The following is a 24,137-nucleotide window of genomic DNA, read 5'->3' on the forward strand; positions in this document are numbered from 1 at the left end:
GTTGGGCCTCTTCTGCAGGGCAGACAGAAAAGAGCTCCTAAGACCAGATCCCGCACACACGGTGTTATTTATGTTTCTGTTTTTTAGAACCAGGGCCATAGCTACTTTTGTTTGCTGCTTTACTTAGAAATGCACAGGGACATGACCCTGGGTTAGGCGATGGCTTCCTAAATATAATACCAAAAGCACACCCAACAGAAGGAAAAATAGATAAACTGGAATTCATCAAAATGTAAAACTTCTGTGTATCAGGGGACACTATCAAGAAAATGAAAACTGACAGAATAGAATATTTTCAAGTCATATACCTTATATTTGTATCTAGAATAGAAAGAAAACCCTCACCAATGACAAAAAGGCAAAGGACCTGAACAGACATTTCTCCAGAGAAGATATTCAGATGCCAATAAGCACATGAAAAGATGAAGACAACGAGAAACAAATGTGGAGAAACTAGAGCCTTCACGCCCTGCCGACAGGAATATAAAATAGCATAGCCACCACGGAAAATAGTTCAGCGATTCCTCAAAAAGTTGAAATTATGGTTAGCATACGACCCAGCAATGTCATCCCTAGCTATCTACCCAAGAGAAATGAGCACGTGTGTCCACACAAGAACACTCACACAGCACAGCTCACAAAGGCCCAGAGTGGAGACAAGCCAAGTGTCCATCAAGGAGGCGTGAACTTAAAAAATGCGGTCCATCTGTACAGCGGAATATTATTCAGCTGTAGATAAGAAATTAACTTGAAAATACAATGCTCACTGAAAGACGTCAGACACAGAAGGCCACATACTGTATGAGTCCACTTATATGAAGTGTCCAGACGACAGAGACAGACAGTAGACGAGCATTTGCTTGGGGCTGGAGGGAGGAGGTTGTCTTGAATGGTGTTTTTTTCTGGGGTAATGAAAATGCTCTGGAATTAGATAGTGGTGATGTTTCCACAACATTGTGAATTTACTAAACACTCCAGGATTATACATTTTTTAATTGGTTTAAATGGTGAATTTTATTTTATGTGAATGTTATCTCAAGAAAGCACACAACACTTTTTAAGGCAAACGCTCAGGGAAGGAACACGGGCTGGTGAAACACACAGCTGGGCGGTGCCACTTGGCGCTCCGTGCTGACACCCCTCCATGGACTGGGGTAGGTGTGGGGGCCTGCAAGCTCCTCTGTCTTAGAGATTTTGCAGGGGAGGAGGGTGGTGTGGAAATATCCTCCTGGGGTGGGGATACCCTCTAGCTGCGTCCATGCTCACCTGCTCAAGGGATTCACAGGGGAGCAGGCAGGCACGGCCTGAGACAGTTCTCATGGGAAGAAGATACACCGACAGTGGTGACCGAGCAGTGGGTTATGGCTTTGGGGTCTTTCGAAGGAAAATTTAAACCCTATCCTGCTGATTCCTTCCTTGTGTCTCCTTGTCAGGGCCAGCGACACACACTCCATGCCCTGGACTTGGGGTGGGGAGTGGCCTAAAGAATTCTATGTCCAAGTTACCAAAAACAGTACCCAGGGGGAAACTAGAACAGCTGACCCTCTGTATCCGCAGTCTCACGTCCACGGATTCGGTTGAACTGAGGACTGAAGAGGATGCGGATGCAGAGCCCACAGACACGGAGGGCCAATGGTACTGGGCCATGTAAGAGGCCTGAGCCCTCAGACACCCAGGAATGACTTACTTCGTTTTGTTTTGTTTTCCGTCAGAAGAAAGCTTGTTGTCAAGCGCCCAGCCTTTCTGAAGCTCACATGAGAGGAGTTTACTTTGAAAGAACATGTTTTAAATTGAGGGAAGCCGAGCTAGAGGACTGGAGAGCTTGTTAGGGAGGGTTTCTCCCAACTGGTGCTCCAGCCTCCGCCCTGCAACCACTGCCGTACGAGTTGGAGGTGCTCCTTCCCACCTTCCCAGCTCTCGATGGGCACCTGTGCCCCACCTGTTTTCAGGTTTCTTTGGCTGTCTGCACACCTAGCTGACGGGTGTGTCTCAGCCCACCTGCCTGCGGCTGATGCTCACCTGAGCACCCCAGGGCAGCTTCAGGCCCGTCACCTGCTTGGCAGATGTAGGACCCGAGGTGCTACTCTGCCGCGAGGTGGTTATAAGTGAGTATTGCTAATAATAAGGGACCAAAGATTCTTAGAGTTTATCAAAAAGGGTGGATCCACAGGTGTGAATATAAGGAAGCTTTGTCACTCAGTCAGCTTTTGGGGTTGCGGGAGGAGGCTGCTGGCCGTCCCACAACCCAACCTATGTGGGAGGCAGAGAGGCTAGGAAGCTGGTTAGTCCCTGGCCTCGATGTAGGTGGAAGCCACTGCCTGAGACCTGCTGACCACCATCTGCAGTCTGGTCAACCGAGAGCCAGCCTCGGGGTTGACAGAGCCGGTCCTGCTGAAGTTGCAGGGGGGTGGGTGGGGGCAGGGGGCAGGTAGGCAACTAGCATCTCTTGTGGAAAGAGGAGGGCGGGGAAGAAAAGTCAAGCAACTGGGAGCAGAACACAAGCACACAAGACACCTCTGTGCTGGTTAAAACAGATGTTGTCACCTGAGAAGCACAAGCCCCAGAAGCCAACTCTAGTTCACGGACACAGTTCAGGGCCCCTGCCTGCTCCGGACGTGGAGCTCACAGCCTCTGAGAAGGCCGCGCCCCGGGAGCCCTGTGAGCGGCCCTCAGCCCTGCTTCCTGTGCTCTCCTTCCAGGCTCCTGACACTGGTCTGTGGGGTCTCTGCAGATGGCACAGACAGTGGACCTGCCTCCCTTCGTCCCCAAGATGGCCCAGTGACCCAGGGCTACCAGGGCTTCCCTGCTGGGATGATTAGCAGAGATGCTTAGACATGTGCTGAGTGTCCACGGCAAGCCCCCCAGAGCCTGTGCACCCCCTGCTAGAACAGCTGTGTCTGCCGTCGGGAGGTGCCACACCCTAAAGCAGCCCCTTCTTCCCAGAGAGAACTGAAATGCAGGTTTACCTCTAGGAAGGGTCCTAGGACCACAGCTCCAAGAGGGGCCCTGACTGGCCTGAGCCCAACCCTAGCCCCGCCCAAGATCTTGGTTCCGGAACCAGCTGAACCATTGCGGGGCAGGAAGGAACAGACGGCCACAGACTGGCAGGTGCCAGGCTGGCTTTCGGCTCCCGAGCCATGCGTTCCTTGATCCTTAGAGCAGTTTACTGCTGGGAGGTCTTTAGGACTCACTGCCCTACACCTGACTCTGCATTTATTTTGAGTCATTTCTTTAAAATCCTCTTTAACTTCCTTTGATTCTGGAACCAGACCTGATAAAAGCAACCATGATGCCAAACCAATGCCTGGCGCATGATCAGTGTGTGGCCCTCGGGTGCCCCTGGAGCCATCCCACCATGCTTCCTCCCACAGGGGCTCAGCAAGCCTGGGGGCTGCACTCTTGGGGCAGATGGGGGCTAACAGGACAGCTTCCTTTGAGGAAAATGGCGGGGGGGGGGGGTGGGGGCCAAGATGGAACATCTGGAAGTGGCATCTGAGTCCCTGCAGCCCAGCGAATCAGAGCTAGGAGTGGAGAGAGCTGAGTGCCTGGGGTTGGGAGGTGGGGGACCCTCCAGGGAGTTCTGATCGCTGCAGGAACTGAGTTTATCAGGGGCACTGAGGGGAAAAAAAAACTAAGGAGACAGGTCTTGAGGCTTCAGGACAAAACTTGTGAGGAAAGAAAACTGCAGGAGTTTCAGATTCCTTTGCAATATGTGGCACATTTTGTTTTTCAGCTTATGTGGCAGACTTTTCAAATGTTGACGTTTCCAGTGTCTCTAAGAATAGACTCGTTCTGACTTGTGTTCGATCCAGCAGTGCAGCTCTTCCGGGAGGTGTCCATGTCTGCTTAATCATGGGCAGGGGAGCTGCTTGGCCTTAGCTACCCTGGACAAGCTCAGACTGGAGGCAGTATTTGCACGCAGTTGGGTGACGGCTAATTAAAGTCCCCGTGTGAGCTTCTCAACCCGTGGGGTACGCGTCACTGAAAGGTAGAAGGATGTTCTCGGGCCACTCCCCCTCCCCACTGCTCCCCTCCGCGCTCTCATTTCTGTCTGGAATCCCTTTCATTTTTAGAATTCTTTTACGCAGAAGCCAGCAGTCTGCTTGCACCACTTCCTGTGCTGTGGGTCTGGGTGCTCCTCCAGTGACAATGCAGCAGTCATTGGGGCTCTCTTGTGATCCCGACAGCGATCACACTCATTCCTCAGCTCTTCCTTCTCTCCATGATGCTAACTCTGCTAGGAGGAAAGCAGACCGCCTCAGCTTGTGTCTGGAGAAACTGAGTCAGCAGCACAAGACGGAGGACAGTGGACCCGGCTTATTGGACGGCAGGCGGGGTGCCTGGAGAGGCCCTCTCCTCCCTGCAGGCCTAGCCTAATCGGCAGGAAAAGCTGAGGACACCCCTCTGAGCACCAGGGCAGGGGCTTTCTGTCAGGTGGGCAGAATGTGCCTTGGTTTCTACATTTGTCTGGAGCTTCCCAACTTGAGCAGTTACAAGAACGGAGGGGAGTGGGTGGGTGGAAGTGTGGCCTGTAGGCTTGAGGTATCTGGGTGCTGAGGTCCGGCACGGCCTGGCCAAGGCCACAGCCACCTGCCTCCCACACTTTATTTGAGGGCTTTTTATTGTCTCATTGATCTGTGTCTGTTTTGCGCCAGTACCATATGGTTTTGGTTAGTATAGCTTTATAATAGCCTGGACTCAGGGAGCATGTTACCTTCAGCTCTGTTCTTCTCAAGATTGTTTTGGCTATTCAGGTTTTCTGTGTTTCCATACATATTTTTTAATTACTTGTTCTAGTTCTGTGGAAAGTCTCATGGGTATTTTGACAGGGATTGCATTACATCTGTAGATTGCCTTGAGCAGTACGGTTATTTTCACAGTATTATGATGACTCTTCCAATCAACAGCGTATGTTTCCTTCTATCTGTGTCATCATGAACTCCTTTCGTTAGTGTCTTCTAGTTTTCCAAGCACAGGTCCTTTACCTCCTGGGATTTATTCCTATGTAATTTATTCTCTTTTGATATGACTATTTTGAATATTAATTTTGTATGCTGCAACCTTATTGAATTAATTGATGAGGCCTAGTAAGTTTTTGGTGGCATCTTTAGGATTTTCTATGTATAGGATCATGTTATCTTTAAATAGTGACAGTTTTATTTCTTTCCAATTTGGATTCCTCTTTTTGCTTTTTCTTGTCTGCTCTGCTTAGGACATCTAATACAATGTTGAATATAACTGGTGAAAGTTGGCAATCTTGTTTTCTTCCTCATCTTAGGGAAAATGCTTTGAGCATTTCACTATTGAGTATGATGTTAGGTGTGGGCTTATCCTATATGACCTTTCTTCAGTTCAGTTCAATCGCTCAGTCGTGTCCAACTCTTTGCGACCCCATGGACTGTAGCACGCCAGGCCTCCCTGTCCATCACCAACCCTGGGAGTTTACCCAGACTCATGTCCACTGAGTCGGTGATGCCATCCAACCATCTCATCCTCTGTCGTCCCCTTCTCCTGCCTTAAATCTTTCCTAGCATCAGCGTCTTTTCAAATGAGTCAGCTCTTTGCATCAGGTGGCCAAAGTATTGGAGTTTCAGCTTCAGCATCAGTCCTTCCAATGAACATTCAGGACTGATTTCCTTTAGGATGGACTGGTTGGATTTCCTTGCAGCTCAAGGGACTCTCAAGAGTCTTCTCCAACACCACAGTTCAAAAGCATCAATTCTTTGGCACCCAACTTTCTTTATAGTCCAACTCTCATATCCATACAAGACTACTGGAAAAACCATAGCCTTAACTAGACTGACCTTTGTTGGCAAAGTAATGTTTCTGCTTTTTAATATGCTGTCTAGGTTGATCATACCTTTTCTTCCAAGGAGTAAGTGTCTTTTTATTTCATGGCTGCAGTCACCATTTGCAGTGATTTTGGAGCCCAAAAAAATAAAGTCTGACACTGTTTCCACTGTTTCTCCATCTATTTGCCATGAAGTGACAAGACTGGATGCCATGATCTTTGTTTTCTGAATGTTGAGCTTTAAGGTAACTTTCCACTCTCCTCTTTCACTTTCATCAAGAGGCTCTTTAATTCTTCTTCATTTTCTGCCATAAGGGTAGTGTCATCTGCATATATGAGGTTATTGATATTTCTCCCAGCAATCTTGATTTCAGCTTGCACTTCATCCAGCCCAGCGTTTCTCACGATGTACTCTGCATAGAAGTTAAATAAGCACGGTGACAATATTCAGCCTTGACATACTCCTTTTCCTATTTGGAACCAGTCTGTTGTTGCATGTCCAGTTTGAACTGTTGCTTCCTGATCTGCATACAGGTTTCTCAAGGGGCAGGTCAGGTGGCCTGGTATTCCCATCTCTTTCAGAATTTTCCACAGTTTATTGTGATCCACACAGTCAAAGGCTTTGGCATAGTCAATAAAGCAGAAATAGATGTTTTTCTGGAACTCTCTTGCTTTTTCCATGATCCAGCAGGTGTAGGCAATTCGATCTCTGGTTCCTCTGCCTTTTCTAAAACCAGCTTGAACATCTGGAAGTTCACGATTCACATATTGTTCAAGCCTGTCTTGGAGAATTTTGAGCATTACTATGCTAGCATGTGAGATGAGTGCAATTGTGCAGTAGTTTGAGCATTCTTTGGCATTGCCTTTCTTTGGGATTGGAATGAAAACTGACCTTTCCAGTCCTGTGGCCACTGCTGAGTTTTCCAACTTTGCTGGCATATTGCGTGCAGCACTTTCACAGCATCATCTTTCAGGATTTGAAATAGCTCAACTGAAATTCCATCACCTCCACTAGCTTTGTTCGTAGTGATGCTTCCTAAGGCCCACTGGACTTCACATTCCAGGATGTCTGGCTCTAGGTGAGTGATCACACCATTGTGATTATCTGGGTCATGAAGCTCTTTTTTGTACAGTTCTTCTGTGTATTCTTGCCACCTCTTCTTAATATCTTCTGCTTCTGTCCATACCATTTCTGTCCTTTATTGAGCCCATCTTAGCATGAAATGTTCCCTTGGTATCTCTAATTTTCTTGAAGAGATCTCTAGTCTTTCCCATTCTATTGTTTTCCTCTATGTCTTTGCACTGATCACTGAGGAAGGCTTTCTTATCTCTCCTTGCTATTCTTTGGAACTCTGCATTCAAATGGATATATCTTTCCTTTGCTTGTCACTTCTCTTCTTTTCACAGCTATTTGTAAGGCCTCCTCAGACAGCCATTTTGCTTTTTTGCATTTCTCTTTCTTGAGGATGGTCTTGCTCCCTATCTCCTGTACAATGTCACGAATCTCTGTCCATAGTTCATCAGGCACTCTATCAGATCCAGTTCCTTAAATCTATTTCTCACTTCCACTGAATAATCATTAGGGATTTGATTTAGGTCATACCTGAATGGTCTAGTGGTATTCCCTAGTTTCTTCAATTTAAGTGTGAATTTGGCAATAAGGAGTTCATGATCTGAGCCACAGTCAGCTCCCAGTCTTGTTTTTGCTGACTCTATAGAGCTTCTCCATCTGTGGCTGCAAAGAATATAATCAATCTGATTTCAGTGTTGACCATCTGGTGATGTCCATGTGTAGAGTCTTCTCTGTGTTATTGGAAGAGAGTGTTTGCTATGACCAGTACATTCTCTTGGCAAAACTCTGTTAGCCTTTGACCAGCTTTGTTTTGTACTCCAAGGCTAAATTTGCCTATTACTCCAGGTGTTTCTTGACTTCCTACTTTTGCATTCCAGTCCCCTATAATGAAAAGGACATCTTTTTTGGGTGTTAATTCTAGAAGGTCTTGTAGGTCTTCATAGAACCATTCAACTTCAGCTTCTTCAGCATTACTGGTTGGGGCATGGACTTGGATTACCGTGATATTGAATGATTTGCCTTGGAAACGAACAGAGATCATTCTGTCATTTTTGAGACTGCATCCAAGTACTGCATTTCGGACTCTCTTGTTGACTTTGATGGTTCCTCCATCTCTTCTAAGGGAGTAGATATAATGGTTATCTGAGTTAAAATCACCCATTCCAGTCCATTTTAGTTTGCTGATTCCTAGAATTTCAACATTCACTCTTGCCATTCTCCTGTTTGACCACTTCCAATTTGCCTTGATTCATGGACCTAACATTCCAGGTTCCTATGCAATATTGCTCTTTACAGTATCGGACCTTGCTTCCATCACCAGTCACATCCACAGCCTTGTCTAACGCAATGAAACTATGAGCCATGCCATGTAGGGCCACCCAAGGCAGACAGGTCGTGATGGAGAGTTCTGACAGAATGTGATCCACTGGAGAAGGGAATGGAAAACCACTTTAGTATTCCTGCCTTCAGAACTAAACCATACTTGCTTCCCTGGGATGAATCCTGTGTAATCGTGGTGTATGATCTTAATATATTGTTGGGTTCAATTTGCTAACATTTTTTTGAGAATATTTGTATCTATGCTCATCAGAGATATTGGCCTATAATTTTCTTTTTTGATAGCTTTTTCTTGATGAGTCTTGCTAAAAATTTATCAATTTTATTTATCTTTTCAGAGGACCAGCTCCTAGTTTCATCTGTTCTATTTTTTAAGTCTCTATTTCATTTATTTCTGCTGATCTTTATGATTTATTTCCTTCTACTAACTTTGGGTTTTGTTTGTTCTTTTTCTAGTTCCCTTGTGTGAAAGGTTAGGTTGTCTGAGATGTTTCTTGTTTCCTTAGGTAGGCTTGTATTACTGTAAACTTTTCTTACGTTTGCTGTGTCCCATAGATTTTGGATCAGTGTGTTTTTATTTTCATTTGTCTCCAAATATTTTTTTATTTCATCTTACTAAAGATCCATTGGTTCTTTAGTAGTATATTGTTTAGCCCCTACATGCTTTTGTCTTTTGCTGTTTTTTTTTTTTTTTTTCTTGTAGTTGGTTTTGTCATCTCATAGCATAGTGGTTGGAGAAGATGCTTGACATGATTTCAATGTTTTAAAATTCAGACTTATTTTATGGCCCAGCATGTGATCTATCCATGTGCACTTGAAAAGAATGCATATTCTGATGCTTTTGGGTGGAATTATATAAGTCCATGTAATCTAATGTGTCATCTAAGACCAGTTTCCTTAATGATTTTCTGTCTGATCTGTTTATGTTGTTGTTGTTTAGTTTCTCAGCTGTGTCTGACTCTTTGCAACCCCATAGACTACAGCCTGCCAGGCTCCTCTGTCCATGGGACTTCCCAGGCAGGAATACTGGAGTGGGTTGCCATTTCCTTCTCCAGGAGGTCTTCTCAACCCAGGGACTGAACCCACATTTCCTGCACTGGCAGGCGGATTCTTTACCACTGAGCCACCAGGGACGCCCTTGCTGATGTTAGTGGGATGTTAAAGACCCTCACTATTACTGTGCTGCTGTCAGTTTCTCCCTCTGTGTCTGTTAACATTTGCTTTCTGTATTTAGGTGCTACCGCGTTGAGTATGTATATATCTACAACTATTATATCGTTTTACTTGGGTGATACCTTGATCATTACTTAATGTCGTTCTTTGTTACTTGTTACAGTCAATCTTAACATCGATTTTGTCTAGTATTCTTATCTTGGCTTTATTTCCATTTCCGTTTGCATGGAATAAATTTTGTCTATCCCCTTTCAATCTGTGTGTGTTCTTAGATATGAAGTGAGTCTCCTGCAACATATACATGGCTCTTGTTTTTGTAGGCATTCAGCCATTCTGTATCTTTTGATTGAAGGATTTAGTCCATTTACATTGAAAGTAATTATTAATAGGTACATACTTATTGTCACTTTAGTTAATTTTGAGTTGCTTTGTGCCAGGGTCCAGCCCCGGCTGATCCAGGGTATTCGAAGGAGAGACGGCGTAGGCGACCTATTTATTTAAATATTTATCAAAGATATAAAGAGTAATAGAATGAGGATAGCTCAGTGAGGAAATTCAGTGGAGAAAAGAGGCTGAGTAGCTTGGTTTACGCGGGAGACCAATAAAACTTCAAGACAAGAAGTTTGCACCACATACGTAGGCCGCAGGCATCCTTCCGTTCTCCTGAAGGAGAGGAGACACTGAGGCCTCCCTGGTCGGATCTTAGAAGCCCAGGCATAATTAGTAAGCATGGCGGGTTCTGCACTCCAGATGGAGACTCAGCCAGAATTTGAGAGAGAGAGAGCGACATGGGGAGACCAAGTTCAGTGAACAAGGCCCACACTTTATTTTCCAAAGTAGTTTTTATACCTTAAGTTATGCATAGAGGATAATGGGGGAAGGGGTAGAGTCATGCAAGGACAGCAGTTCCTGATCCTAATCGAAGCCAGGCTTTCAAACTTATCATATGCAAAAGTTTAGGTGATTTACATCATCTTCTGGCCAGGAGGCCTGTTAACATTTTAAGAAACTTATTTTCTCTAAAAGTGATTATTCTAAAGTCAGGCGCCAGCCTCCAGAAAAGCATTGGATAAAGTTGCATTCCTATAGGGCAAAGGTGAGGTGGGCTCAATCAAGAAAAGAATTAACTCAAGGGTCCAAGGTTACAAACATTGAGGCTACTACTTACATTTCTATACACCCATTATATCAATCAATACACTGCCAAGGACACAGTAGGTAAGGGATACAGAAACTTAGCAGCAAACATTGGCCCAACAAGTGAAAAACCCTTCACCAATACAATTTCTAATCAATCTTTTAACTGCTCAAAGGAATCTGTATTTAAACAGTTTAAAACATCTCATGCCTCTCACAGTTGGGAGGCTCTGAGCAATAGCATGTGGCCGGAAAAACCTATTCAGGCAGGCTAGAGGATTTCCAAAGGAGTTTGTAGGTTGAAACACTGTCACACCCAGGAATTATTAACTGGAGCTATAAGCTAACTCTTTTTTCAGAGAGAGGTAGTGGGGGACAGCCCCCCATAAAGTCAGAGGTGTAGGTGAGAGCACAAAGCAGAAAGTAGGCAGACTCTGGTTTTCGGGGGTAGATGCTTGAGAATTTCCAGGGGGACTCCTGAGGCTCGATCTCACCTTTGCGTGTGCCGAGCCTCCTTCCTCATGACCTTTGCCACGGGCGGAGTTCCTCACGGTGGCTCCTGGCAGTGATAGACTTCCAGTTGAGCTATTCCAGATCCTGAAAGATCATGCTGTGAAGGTGCTGCACTCAATATGCAATATGCACTCAATATGCAATATGCCGGCTCCCGGCAGCTTTGTAGCTCTTTTTTGATCCTTTCTTCTTTTGTTCCCTTGTCTTTTGATAGTATCTTTAATGTTATGTTTGAAAATTTTTCTCTTTTGTTTGTGTTATAGGTTTTTGGTTTGTGGTTACCATGAGGGATGATAAGTTGTTGATCTTGCAATTCCAAACACATTTAAACAACTGCAGTTTTACTCCCCTCCCCCCACAATTACTGTTTGACATCACATTTTACCTATTTTTTGTTTTTCTATCCCTTAACTACCTATTGCAGATACAGATGATGTACTGCTTTTGTCTTTTAACTTTCCTACTACCATTGTATGTGGTAGGTTTACTATCTTTCCTATATATTTGGTTTTACTGGTGAGCTTTCTTCCTTTCGTAGTTTTCATGTTTCGAGTTGTAGTCTTTTCTTGTGTGCTTAAAGAAGTCCTTTTAACATTTCTTGTAAGGCTGGTTTCATGGTGCTGAACTCTTTTAGCTTTTGCCTAGCTGTAAAACTTTTGATTTCCATCAGATCTGAATGAGAACCTTGCTAAGTAGAATATTCTTGGTTGTAGGTTTTTCCCTTTCATCACTTTAAATATATGGTGCCACTCCCTTCTGGCTTGCAGAGTTTCTGCTGAAAAGCCCCTTGTGTGTTGCTTTTGTTTTTTCCTTTAATATTAATGCTGCCATTAATATTCTCTGCCACGAATATTCTCTTTATCACAATTTCTGCCATTTTAATTACAAGTTATCTTGGTGTGGTCCTCTTTGGATTGATCCTGCGTGGGCTTTCTACTTCCTGGACCTGGATGTCTGCTTCCTTTCCCAGGTTAGGGAAGTTTTCAGCTAGTATATCCTAAATGTATTTTCAGCCCCTTTTTCTATTTCTGGGGCCCCTTTGATGCAAATGTTAGTACAGTTGATATTATCCTAGAGACCTCTTAAACTATCCTCATTTTATTTTTTTCTGTTCAGCTTGCACTACTCTGATTTCCACTGCTCTGTCTACCAGCTCGCTGATCCAGACCTGTATCATTTAATCTGCTGTTGATTCCTTCTAGTGTATTTTCATTTTAGTTATTGTATGTCTCTGATCATTCTTTATATTTTCTTGCTTTTTGTTTAAAATTAATAACTTTTCAATCTGCTCATCCATTCTTCTCCCAAGTTCTTTGATTACCTTGATGATATTACCATGAGCTATTTACCAGGTAAATTGCTTATCTATTTCTCTTGGTTCTTATGGGTTTTTTTTTTTTTTTTTCATTTGGAATCTGTTCCTCTATTGCCTCATTTTGCCTAATTTGCTGTTTTTATTTCTGTGTATCTCATATGTTGGTTACATTTCCTGATCTTAGAGAAGCAGCCTTTTTTAGGAGATGTCATGCTCCTTGCAGCACACACCTCTCTGGTCACCAGAGCAATATGCTGCGTGAGGGCTTGTGGGCTCTTCTGTTGCAGCAGGATGACCCTATGGGCAGTCTGGTAGGTGCAGCTGGCCCTGTCTGCTGGTTTGCCAGGCTCTACTGTGGGTGGAGACCACTGGCCTCTGGGTGGCAAAGCCAGGTCACAGGGCAGCTGGCTGCAGAACCCTGCCTGCCTGCAGGTCTAGTGCTCACTGTTGGGTGGAGCCTGGTTCCAGGGTGGATGGCTGCAGAACCAGATTTCCTGGATCTAGTGTTGGCCTGTTGGTGGGTAGGTTCTCCAGTATCCCAAAGCTGATACCGGCCTGCTGGTGAATGGGACTTTCTCCTCGGGCAGCTGGCTGAGGATTCTAAGGTGTCTCAGAGCTGCTGTTGGCTTTAAGGTGACTGATTCTGGGGACCGGGGGTCCAGGGGTTAGTTCTGGCTCACTGGTGGTTGAAGCCAGGTCCTGAGGCCTCTCACTGAAAGGCCATTGGGGTTTCATAGCAGGTTTCATCCCACTGTTGGTGGGGGCAAGGGGGGGCATTGACGGCTGGATCCTGAGATATCCTGAGACTGTGGCCAGTTTGCTGATGGCCTGAGAGCTGATAAGGCAAGCTGCAGTAATCTTATGGCCAGTGTCCACCCACTGGTGGGTGAAGCTGGGTCCTGGAGTCTCTGGTTGTGGTGTTCCTGGGGCTGGTGTCTGTCTGCTGGTGGCCAGGGCTCAGGGGGCTCTGAGGCTCATTGGTGAGCAAAGCTAGGTCCTGGAGTCTCTAGCTGTGGTGTTCCTAGGGGAACCCTGGCTGTAGCTCCAGTGTGTGGTACCAGGGCCTTCTGGTGGAGAAGGTGTTTGCAGGAGTAGCTGTGGACTCAGGGGGTCTTTAGGCAACCTGCATGCTGGTAGGTGGGGCTGTGTCCCTGCCCAGCTCCCAGTGCTGGTGCCTTCAGACTGTTGGGCAGGGGATGGGCTGGGTCCTGAAGCTAATAAGCTAGAGGGAGAAGTCAAAGATGGCACTTTCTAGTGCTAGAGTCCATGTGACAGAATGAGTTCCCCTAAATGGCGGCCACCAGCATCTGTGTCTCTAGGGTGATCTGCAGTCACCTTCTACCTACCCAGGAGACTCTCTGAGATCAACAGGTGGGTCTGCCCCAGCCTCCTTTCATATTACTGCTTCTGGGTTCTGGAGCATGTAAAATTACATTGTGTCTTAATTAAGTTTGATTATATTGTCATCTTGGGTCTCTTTGACTTCTTCTTAGAGTTCGTTGAGCATGGGCTTTTACATTTGCACATTTCATCACATTTGGGAGTTTTTAGCCATTATTTCTTCAAATAGTCCCTCCACCCTTTTCTGTTCTCCTGCTGCTGCTGCTGCTGCTGCTGCTAAGTCGCATCAGTCGTGTCCAACTCTGTGCGACCCCATAAATGGCAGCCCACCAGGCTCCTCCATCCCTGGGATTCTCCAGGCAAGAACACTGGAGTGGGTTGCCATTTCCTTATCCAATGCACGAAAGTGAAAAGTGAAAGTGAAGTTGCTCGTTGTGTCTGACTCTTAGCGACCCCATGGACTATAGCCTACCAGGTTCCTCCGTCCATGGGATTCTCCAGGCAAAAGTACTGGAGTAGGTTGCCATTGCCTTCTCCGCTTCTCCTTCTGAGAGTTTCACAAACTACACGTCAGTTTGCTTAATGATGTCCCGGTGATTGCTTAGGCTCTGTTCACTTTTCTTTAACCTTTTGTTGTTTTTCCTCAGAAAGGATAATTTCTACTGTCCTGTCTTCAAGTTCACTAATTCCTTCTTCTGCCTGCTCAAATCTGCCTTGGAATCCCCCATTCACTACTTTCCATTATTGTAATTTCATCTCCAGAATTTCAATTTAGTTTCCTTTTAGGTTTTCTATCTCTCTCTTGATATTTCCATTTTGTTCACACATTGTTTTCTTGATTTGCCCTATATCTTTTTGTTTTTAATCATGTTTTAGGCCATTGTTTTAAAGTCTTTGTCTAGTAAATCTGCCATCAGGTTGTTTCGGGGCCCGTTTCTACTACGATTTTCCTTTGAGTTGGGGCACACTCTTGTTTCTTTGTAGGCTTTGTGATTCTCTGTTGTTACTGAACAATGGGGATTCATAATGTGGTAGCTCTGGAAATTATATTGTACCCCTTCCCCAGGATTTGCTATGGTTGTTTTTCTAATTTTTTTTTAATTGTTGTAGACTGTCTTTGTGCTGAGTATCAGCATTAAAGTGTGAACTTAAGGTCTTCTAAGGTCCTTTCTGAGCCTTTCCTTGAGCATGCACAGTCACTTTCTAACTTTCCCTATATATGCAGCTGTTTTTAATGTCCTGGACTTTAAGCTTTGGCTCCCAAAGTGGGAAAAGGTGAAAAATGAAGGGAGAGAAAGGGTGCCAGTCCTCTCACTCTCTGGAATGTTCCTTCAGGTGGAAGGGGAGGGGCTTGCAACAACACAGGGAGGTGCAGCAAAAGCCACCCACCCGTCTACACCTTTGTGATGAGAAGGATCAATCAGTAGTCAGAGAAGATACCTGATGTTTGGAGGACAGGTCCCACAAACTGCTCCAGGATCAGTGCACAGCTGCCTGCCAGGGTGCTGGGGGTGGACTAGGTAGCTGCTACTGCACTGAGAGTTGAATTACCCAGAACTGAGTTCAATTAGCAGCCAGCTCTTCCCTTGGAAGGTGAGCCTTCAACAGACTCTCAAGTTCCAAATTAGTTACATCAGACAGACTCTGCCCCTGCCATTGCTGTCCAGGTGGGGGGCCATTCCTGGAGTCCCTGCTCCACTGTCACTGCAGAATCCAGCCAGGCACGTTTAAACCTTGCATCCACTGTTAATTGTCTTAACCTTTCAACCATTCTGTTGGTTGCCTGTAAAGCTGAATTTAGGGAGGTGATTGTGCTTGAACTTGGCATCCAACATTTGCCTGGTGAATATTGTTGGGCCAGTTTGGCCGATGGCAGGATTGCTGTGGGCTCATCAAAACCACTAGTGAAGCTAGTAGCCTGCATGTCATCCGAGAAGCTGAGACTCTCCCAGAAACTGACATGTGACGAGATGAATTGATGATTCAGCTCCAAGGCATGTGTGGGAGTTCTGTGTTTTAGTTAGTTCTTTACTCCATTTGATTTGCTCACCGTCTCAGACTTCCTAGGATCACACAACACATCAGAGAGGTGGTGGGAGGCGAGCTGCAGAAAGTCAGGACTTACCTGACACTCTGAGTGTTCAGTGCAGCCTGACTTGTGCTTCCCCACTGCCCCCGATCTGTGCTCTCACTGTCCTCTCTGTGCTTTTCCAGAAGAGGCTGAGCACTGCAGCTTTGGGGCGGGCTCGCTGTCCAGGCGGCGGCGCCCACTGGCCCTGCGGGAAGATGGCCCCCGCCGGCGCACACACCTGCACATCGGCCTGCCACACGACTTCCGCCCGGTGTCCTCCATCATCGACGTGGACATCGTTCCTGAGACGCACCGCCGCGTGAGGCTGTACCGGCATGGCTGCCAGAAGCCGCTGGGCTTCTACATTCGCGACGGCACGAGTGTGCGTGTGGCCCCGCAGGGGCTGGAGAAGGTGCCTGGCGTCTTCATCTCCCGCATGGTGCCTGGCGGCCTCGCCGAGAGCACCGGGCTGCTGGCCGTGGATGACGAGGTCCTGGAGGTGAACGGGATTGAGGTGGCTGGGAAGACACTGGACCAGGTCACGGACATGATGATCGCCAACAGCCACAACCTCATCGTGACGGTCAAGCCCGCCAACCAGAGGAACAACGTGGTGCGGGGCAGCCGTGCCTCAGGCAGCTCCGGCCGCTCCTCGGACAGCACAGCCAGCCGCCACAGCCTGCCCGCGGCCCATGTCCTGCAGAACTTGCCCCCGGACGAGATGGAGAGCGACGAGGAGGCCGACGTGGTCCTCGAGGGCGTGCTGGAGCCCCGGCTGGCCCCCAGGCCGCCTCCAGGCAGCCTCACGCGCGTCAACGGCGCAGGCCTGGCGCCCAGCCTACACAGCCCTGGGCGGGAGGGCAGCGTCCAGAGGCTTCTCAGCTCCCTCCGCTCTGACCCTCGCCACAGCCTGGCCCTGCCCCCGGGAGGGGTGGAGGAGCACGGGCCGGCGGTCACCCTGTAGGGCCAGGCACCAGACAGCTCAGTTTACCAAGGAGAAACACTTCTAAAATTCTATTCCAATTTTAAAATAAGAAAAAATTATATACTTCACTCCTCCTATTTGTTGTTTTTACTTATCCCTCCCTTTTCATCCATAACCCTATTCTTTCTTTCAACTCATGAATAGAAAAAAACTTTATAGAGTTTCTCCGTAGAATATAAAACACACACATGTGCACAGTCTATACTGGCCCAGGTGCCAGGTCCAGCACCTTTGTGAAGTGGTAGAAATGACCTAAGCACAGAAAATATTTCATTTTTAAATTTTAAAAACATACTTTTTTTTTTAAATGAAGCCTTTAAATTACTTTTGTATTGAGTTGGCAAAAAATCTCATTCGGGTTTTTCTGTAAGATGCTATGAGAAAGCCCAAAGAAACTTTTTGGCCAACTCAGTAAATAGTCGTCATGTTTTCACTGTGCTTCCTGCCGACTTGCACTGATCCTGCTGATGGGCCAGAAGGCTGTGAAGACAGAATGTGGCAAGAAGGCAGAGACTGGAATTTAAGAGCAAGTGCACCCAAACCTATACTAAGCATGACTGCAGAGGATGAATTTCAGAATTTCACAGTTTGTAGTCCTGTCTCAAATAGCCAAGTGGGTGTTGAACTCCCACACCTCGCTGGGAAGAGAGAACCCATGTGAAGTGGTCATGGTGATCGTGGCGGGGAACTCGCCCTGTGGGCAACTTTGTGAGACCTTTGAAGGTGAATTTAACTTTGGAAGAGAGTGGAAGGTGCAGCTCACCATCTGTGATCAAAAGCCATTATCTACTCTGAGATAAACACCACTCTGTTCCTGGGACTGTGACTCTGAGGGTGGTTTTGACATGTTTCCATGAGGAATGGTGGCCAAGCCAGCCACATGTCACTCGGGCCTCTGAGAGGTCTCAGCCATTCAGATGTATGCGTTCTGCATCTTTTCTTTTAAATAACAAGTCACATGAAGTGTAAAGATTTTTAACACAGAGTAAATTCATTGTCACTTCCCTTTGATATTCGATCAATATTTACATATTTAGTAATCTTAAAGGTTTATTCATGTTTCATCCAAATTTTATATATATTTTTGCTTGAACCCAGTGTTGAGGAGAAAATGTTACATTTATCCTTTGAAAACTAAACTTTCACCCAAAAAAGTTTCCATGTAAATACAGGTAGATGTATTTTTGTAGGTTGCCCTTTGGGAAACTATGCAGCTGCTTCTCCTGTGGTCTAGCACCCCCTGCTGGTCAGTGGCAGAACTGACTTTATGGATGTCAGTTTGATAACAGATGTCAAACCGTGTATCACAATGTTTTTATTTCTCCTGAATTCATTAAGTGAAAAGAAAGTTATTTTTCTCTTAGAAACTATTTATTGGACATAAATAGCTTTTACTGAGTAGCTGTGGTCTCCTGCACCTTTGTTTTTGTTATTTGTATGCCAAGATCACTGTCTGTTTTGGTCCTAAAATACAGGGAAGACCAAGGATGCTCCTCCTCTGAGGTCTAGGACCCCCAGGTTTATGGGCTCCAATGAACTGTATGAGCATTTGGGGGCCCCAGGAGTAGGAAGTATTTCTTTTACTATGACACGTGTCATAGAACCAAAACTCTAAGGCAAAGTTTCTATCACTAAGTTATTGCTGGTCACTGAATATCTTCTCAAAAAACAAGGTGTGTTACCAAGAAGGAAAGTTATATTTCTTACCGTATCTTAAGTTTTTAAACAAATGTGAATAATTTTTTAAAGAAAAAAAAAGGCTTATGCTGAGATTTGTGTGCTATTGCTCATAATTTTAGGAGTTACAAATTGTCTTGAGCAGCTGCTTGAGTGTATTTTTCTACCCAAGTCTATATTTCTGCAATTTTCTTCTTAAAAAAAAGAAAAAGACAAAAAAAAAAAACTATGTTGTATACACTTGAAAGTCTTCTTGGTTTTTATATATCAAAGAATAAAAACTCTTTCTTTGCTTTTAATATTTTCCAGCTGGTTCTAAATATCGGAGAGCATGTGTGTTAACGATCAGCAGAGATAAACTTACCCTCAGGATGAAACGCCTCTAATGTTTACCAAGTGCCTCTCGTGTGCCAGGTTTGTTCCCTTGATGCTCACACATTCTTCACAGGAAAGCACCAGTAGCCCTACTTTACAGAGGGAAAAATGGGCTCAGACTGAAGTAGGCAGTAGGGCATTTCTAATGACAAACTGCACTCATATTTGACAGGAGGTGGTTGTGTCTTAGGTCCAGAACCTTCTTTGGAAGTCAATATGAAACAGCTTTTCTGAAAAACTAACCATGCAGCTTTTTGAAAATACACCTTAGTTTGAAAATTTTCCAATAACACTTATACATTCAGTACTGTCAATGATAAATACATCAAGATCCACTCATGCAGTAAATTACAAACGACAAGGTGATGGCAGCAAGTACCAATTCCTGGAAGAAATAGCACGTATGCTTTACCAGCATGAGGCACTGCACTACACCCTCCCTGACACACTGGGCTACAGACTGCCCTTTCCATTGGGAGGGAACACCAGCAGTGCTTCTAGAGTGACCCCACACCTGTGAGGGGCAGCTGGGGAGGCGGGGACTGAGGCTGGATCCATGCTCTGAGTTGACTCAGGGGTGGGGTCAGAGATGCAGGGGAACATACCTGGCTGACCAGCTGGGGAGTGCAGGTCACGTGACCTTATAGTGACACATGTTGCCAGCCCCAGAGCCTGCAACACCTCAGAAGAACCAGCCTTGCAGCCGACAAGGAGACCCTATCCACCAATCAGTGGTTATGTAGCGTCTCAGTTTTACAGAGCAGCCAAAGACTGGCAGTGACGTCTTTTGGTGAGTCACAAAGATGTCTGGAAAATGCTGGTACTAAGATCCTAACTTAATATCAGGTAACCTTCAAAAAGTGTTTCCTGATGGGCAGAAATACTATTCAGTGATTAACTTTTTCTTCTAACACCACACCTATTCCTTTCTGCCTCTGACATCAACTTGCTACATACTTCTTATCCCAAAGACCTCCCAGGTCAACACACAAGCTCCTTTTCCATGTTTCCTCATTTATCTTATTTTCTTCAGGATCTTCATAAAAAGATAACTTTCAGGGATTGAGAACTTTGCCTTACCAGACAGTTTCCTAAGGAATGGTCCCCCTTCCAGGAAGCAAGCACTGTTTTCCACATTCCCTTTCCCAGGGAGCTTTGTAAGGAAACATTTCTTGAGTTGAACCCTCTTGACCCCAAGCTAGTGTGCTGGGGGAAGAGCTCTCTCCACACAAGTGTTGCTTCTAGTGGATCCAGTGATTGCATCAAGCATGCCTACACGTGTTTCATGGCAAACCGAGGGTTTGTGTTACTGCTCCAGAACCAAATCACGGTCTTCATACAAGCCCACCCACATGAACTGAATATAAACTGAAGCAACTACCAGGGAAGCACTGCAAATTCCACACAGAATGGAATACTGGTACACACACACACAATGGAATATTACTACATACACACACACACACACAATGGGATATTACTACACATACACACAATGGGATATTACTACACATACACACAATGGGATATTACTACACATACACAAAATCAGATATTACTATACATACACACAATGGGGTATTACTACACCCACACACACACAATGGACTATTACTACACATACACACAATGGGACATTACTACACATACACACAATGGGATATCACTACACACACACATAATGGGATATTACTACGCACACACACAATGGGATATCACTACACACACACATAATAGGATATTACTACGCACACACACAATGGGATATTACTATGCACACACACAATGGGATATTACTATGCACACACACAATGGGATATTACTACACACACACACAATGGAATATTACTACATATACAATGGAATATTACTACACACATACAATGGAATATTACTGTACACACACACACAATGGGATATCACTACGCACACACACAATGGGATATTGCTATATACACACACAATGGGATATTACTATGCACACACATAATGGAATATTACTACATACACAATGGAATATTACTACACACATACAATGGAATATTACTGTACACACACACACAATGGGATATTACTACACACACACACAATGGAATATTACTCAGTCATAAGAAAAAAAGGAGTCACTGCCATTTGCAGCAATGCGGGAGGACCTAGAAAATACACTTAGTGAAATAAATCAGATGGAGAAAGACGAATACTATAATGATATTTATTTCTGGAATATAAAACTAATGAATATATATATCAAAACCAAAACAGACTCACAGATAGAAAAAACAAACTAGTAGTTACCTCTGGGGAGAGGGAAATGGGAAGGAGCATGTTAGCAGGATGGGACTAAGTTACAGAAACTACTGTGTATAAAATTCATAACCAGCAAGGATATATTGTACAACACAGGGAATTGTAATCATTACTTTGTGATAATTTTTAATGGTGTATAATCTATAAAAATATGTATTCACTATGTTGTACACTTGAAATTAATGTAATATTGTAAATCTATACTTCAAAAAAAGCAGCAAGAGAAAAACAACATATATACAAGAGAAGCTCCATAATACCATCAGCAGTATTTTCAGCAGAAACTTTGCGGGCCAGTAAGGAGTAGCACAATATATTCAAAGTGCTGAAAGAAAACATTTCCAACCAATAACACTCTCTTGGCAAAGTTATCATTCAGAACTGAAAGAGAGATAAAGAGTTTTCCAGACAAGCAAAAAGTAATGGAGTTCATCACAAGTACACCAGCCTTACAAGAAATGTGAAAAGAATGATTTTAAGCTCTAATTAGTAAAAAGAAAATATATGGAAGTCTAATTCTCACTGAAAAAGGTAAAGGTAGTGGATTGTTGTTGTTGTTCAGTCACCAAGTCATGTCCAACTCTTCAGGACCCCATGGACTGCAGCACACCAGGCTTCCATGTCCCTCATCATCTCCCAGAGTTTGCCCAAGTTCATGCATAACTCGAAATTATGAGCCATGCCATTCAGGGCCATCCAAGATGGATGGGTCATAGTGAAGAGTTCTGACAAAACATGATCCACCGGAGAAGGGAATGGCAAACCACTCCAGTATACCAGCCTTGAGAACCCCATGAATGTATAAGAAGGCAAAACATGGATTTATCACTTATAAAGTTAATATGAAGGTTAAGAAACTAAAGTAGTAAAAATAACTCTTAACTACAACATATACATAGTAGAAAGGAATCTAAGAACACTAAAGAAAGTCATCAAACCACAAGGGGAGAGAGTAAGAAGAAGCAGAGAAACTACAAAACAGTCACAAACCAGGTAACAAAATGGGAACATATATATACCCGTCAATAATAAATTTAAATTTAAATTGGTTAAATTTTCTAATCAACAGACAGACTGAAAAAAAAAAAAAACAGTGGCTGATGGATTAAAAAAAAAACAAGACCCATCTATATGCTATCTACACATCAGATGTAAGAACACACATAGGCTGAAAATGAAGGGGTGGAAAAAGATGTTCCACAGAAATGGAAACCAAAAGAAAGCTGCAACAGCTATGCTTTAAAACAAAATAGACTTTAAAACAAAGTTTGTGATAAGAGACACAAAGGGCATCACACAATGATCAAGGGGTCAATCCACAAAAGGATATAACATTTGTAAATATTTATGCTGGAGGAGGAAATGGCAACCCACTCCAGTATTCTTGCCTGGGAATCCCATGGACAGAGGAGCCTGGAGGGCTACAGGTCAGACACGACTTAGCAACTAAACAACAAGAAGTACTATTTATGCACCCAACACAGGAGCCTCTACATATATAAAGAAAATACTAACAGGCCTAGTATAATTATATACAGATAATTTTCATTAATATATTTATGTAAACACATATACATACAAAGGAATACTACTCAGCCATAAACAAGAACAAACTCTTGCCATTTGGGACAACATGGATGGACCTGAGGGCACCACGCTAAGTGCAGTCAGTCAGACACAGACAGACACTCGGATCTCACTTATGAGTGGGTCAATTGGATTTAACCACATTTTCCAACTGGTAACCCTGTTAGATGACACACCCCTTGTATTTTTAAAGAACTGAGTGAAATTTTAGAAAATTTGTAAAGTACAGAAAAACACCAAGAAGGGACTCATGGCTCGTCTTGCACCAGGCACAGCTTGCCCTTCCCACATCACAGCTGACCCTCATCGGCCCATATGCCCTGAGCATTAAGTGAAAGCAGATGCGTGAGGCCTTTGGGCACCCATGTTCACGGCTGCCTTGTTCATGGAAGAACGGGTAAACAGAAAATGGAAACACATACAATGGAATATCATTCAGCCTTGAACAGGAAGGACACTCTGACACACACCACAACATGGATGAATCTGGAGGACTCTGCTCGGTAAAATAAGCCACTCATAAAAGGACTAGCGCTGAATGACTCCATGTAAAGGAGATCCCTAGAGTAGGCAAAAATCACACAGAGACAAAAACCAGAATGCTGGGGTCTAGGCGCTGGGGGAGGTGAGATTTGGGAGTCACTGTTGAATAGAGGCAGCATTTCAATTTGGGAAGATAAAAGTGTTCTGGCGACTTGCCTGGAGATCCAATGGCTAAGACTCTGTGCTCCCCGTGCAGGGAACCCAGGTTTAGTCCCTGGTCAGGTATCCATCCGACCTGCCACAAGGAAAACCAAGACCCCGTGTGCCACAACTAAGACCCAACTCAGTCAAACAAAAAAATGTTTTAAAAGTCCCATCAACCCATAAAACAATTATTTTTTTACAATGTTCTGTGGATGGATGGTGGTGACAGTGGCACAACAATGTAGAAGTATTTAATGCCACCAAACTGTAAACTTAACTGCAGATGGTGACTGCAGCCATGAAATTAAAAGACACTTACTCCTTGGAAGAAAAGTTATGACCAACCTAGATAGCATATTCAAAAGCAGAGACATTACTTTGCCAACAAAGGTCCATCTAGTCAAGGCCATGGTTTTTCCTATGGTCATGTATGGATGTGAGAGTTGGACTGTGAAGAAAGCTGAGCTCCGAAGAATTGATGCTTTTGAACTGTGGTGTTGGAGAAGACTCTTGAGAGTCCCTTAGACTGCAAGGAGATCCAACATGTCCATTCTGAAGGAGATCAGCCCTGGGATTTCTTTGGAAGGAATGATGCTAAAGCTGAAACTCCAGTACTTTGGCCACCTCATGCGAAGAGTTGACTCATTGGAAAAGACTCTGATGCTGGGAGGGATTGGGGGCAGGAGAAGGGGACGACAGAGGATGAGATGAGTGGATGGCATCACTGACTCGATGGATGGGAGTCTGAGTGAACTCCAGTAGTTGGTG

At 44.6% G+C, this 24,137-nt stretch overlaps 1 protein-coding gene across 1 annotated transcript in view; it reads left to right on the top strand.

Moving 5' to 3' along the window:
- Window positions 1-18,712, top strand: part of PARD6G (par-6 family cell polarity regulator gamma) — a 77,276-nt gene extending 58,564 nt beyond the window's left edge. The window contains 1 exon segment of the mRNA XM_005906837.2: window positions 15,895-18,712. Coding sequence (XP_005906899.2) covers window positions 15,895-16,715 — 821 coding nt within the window. The 3' untranslated portion in view covers window positions 16,716-18,712.
- The last annotated feature ends 5,425 nt before the right edge of the window (window positions 18,713-24,137 follow it).

This window comes from Bos mutus, chromosome 24 (genome assembly GCF_027580195.1).
Source record: "Bos mutus isolate GX-2022 chromosome 24, NWIPB_WYAK_1.1, whole genome shotgun sequence".
In the NCBI taxonomy this organism is placed as follows: Eukaryota; Metazoa; Chordata; class Mammalia; order Artiodactyla; family Bovidae; genus Bos; species Bos mutus.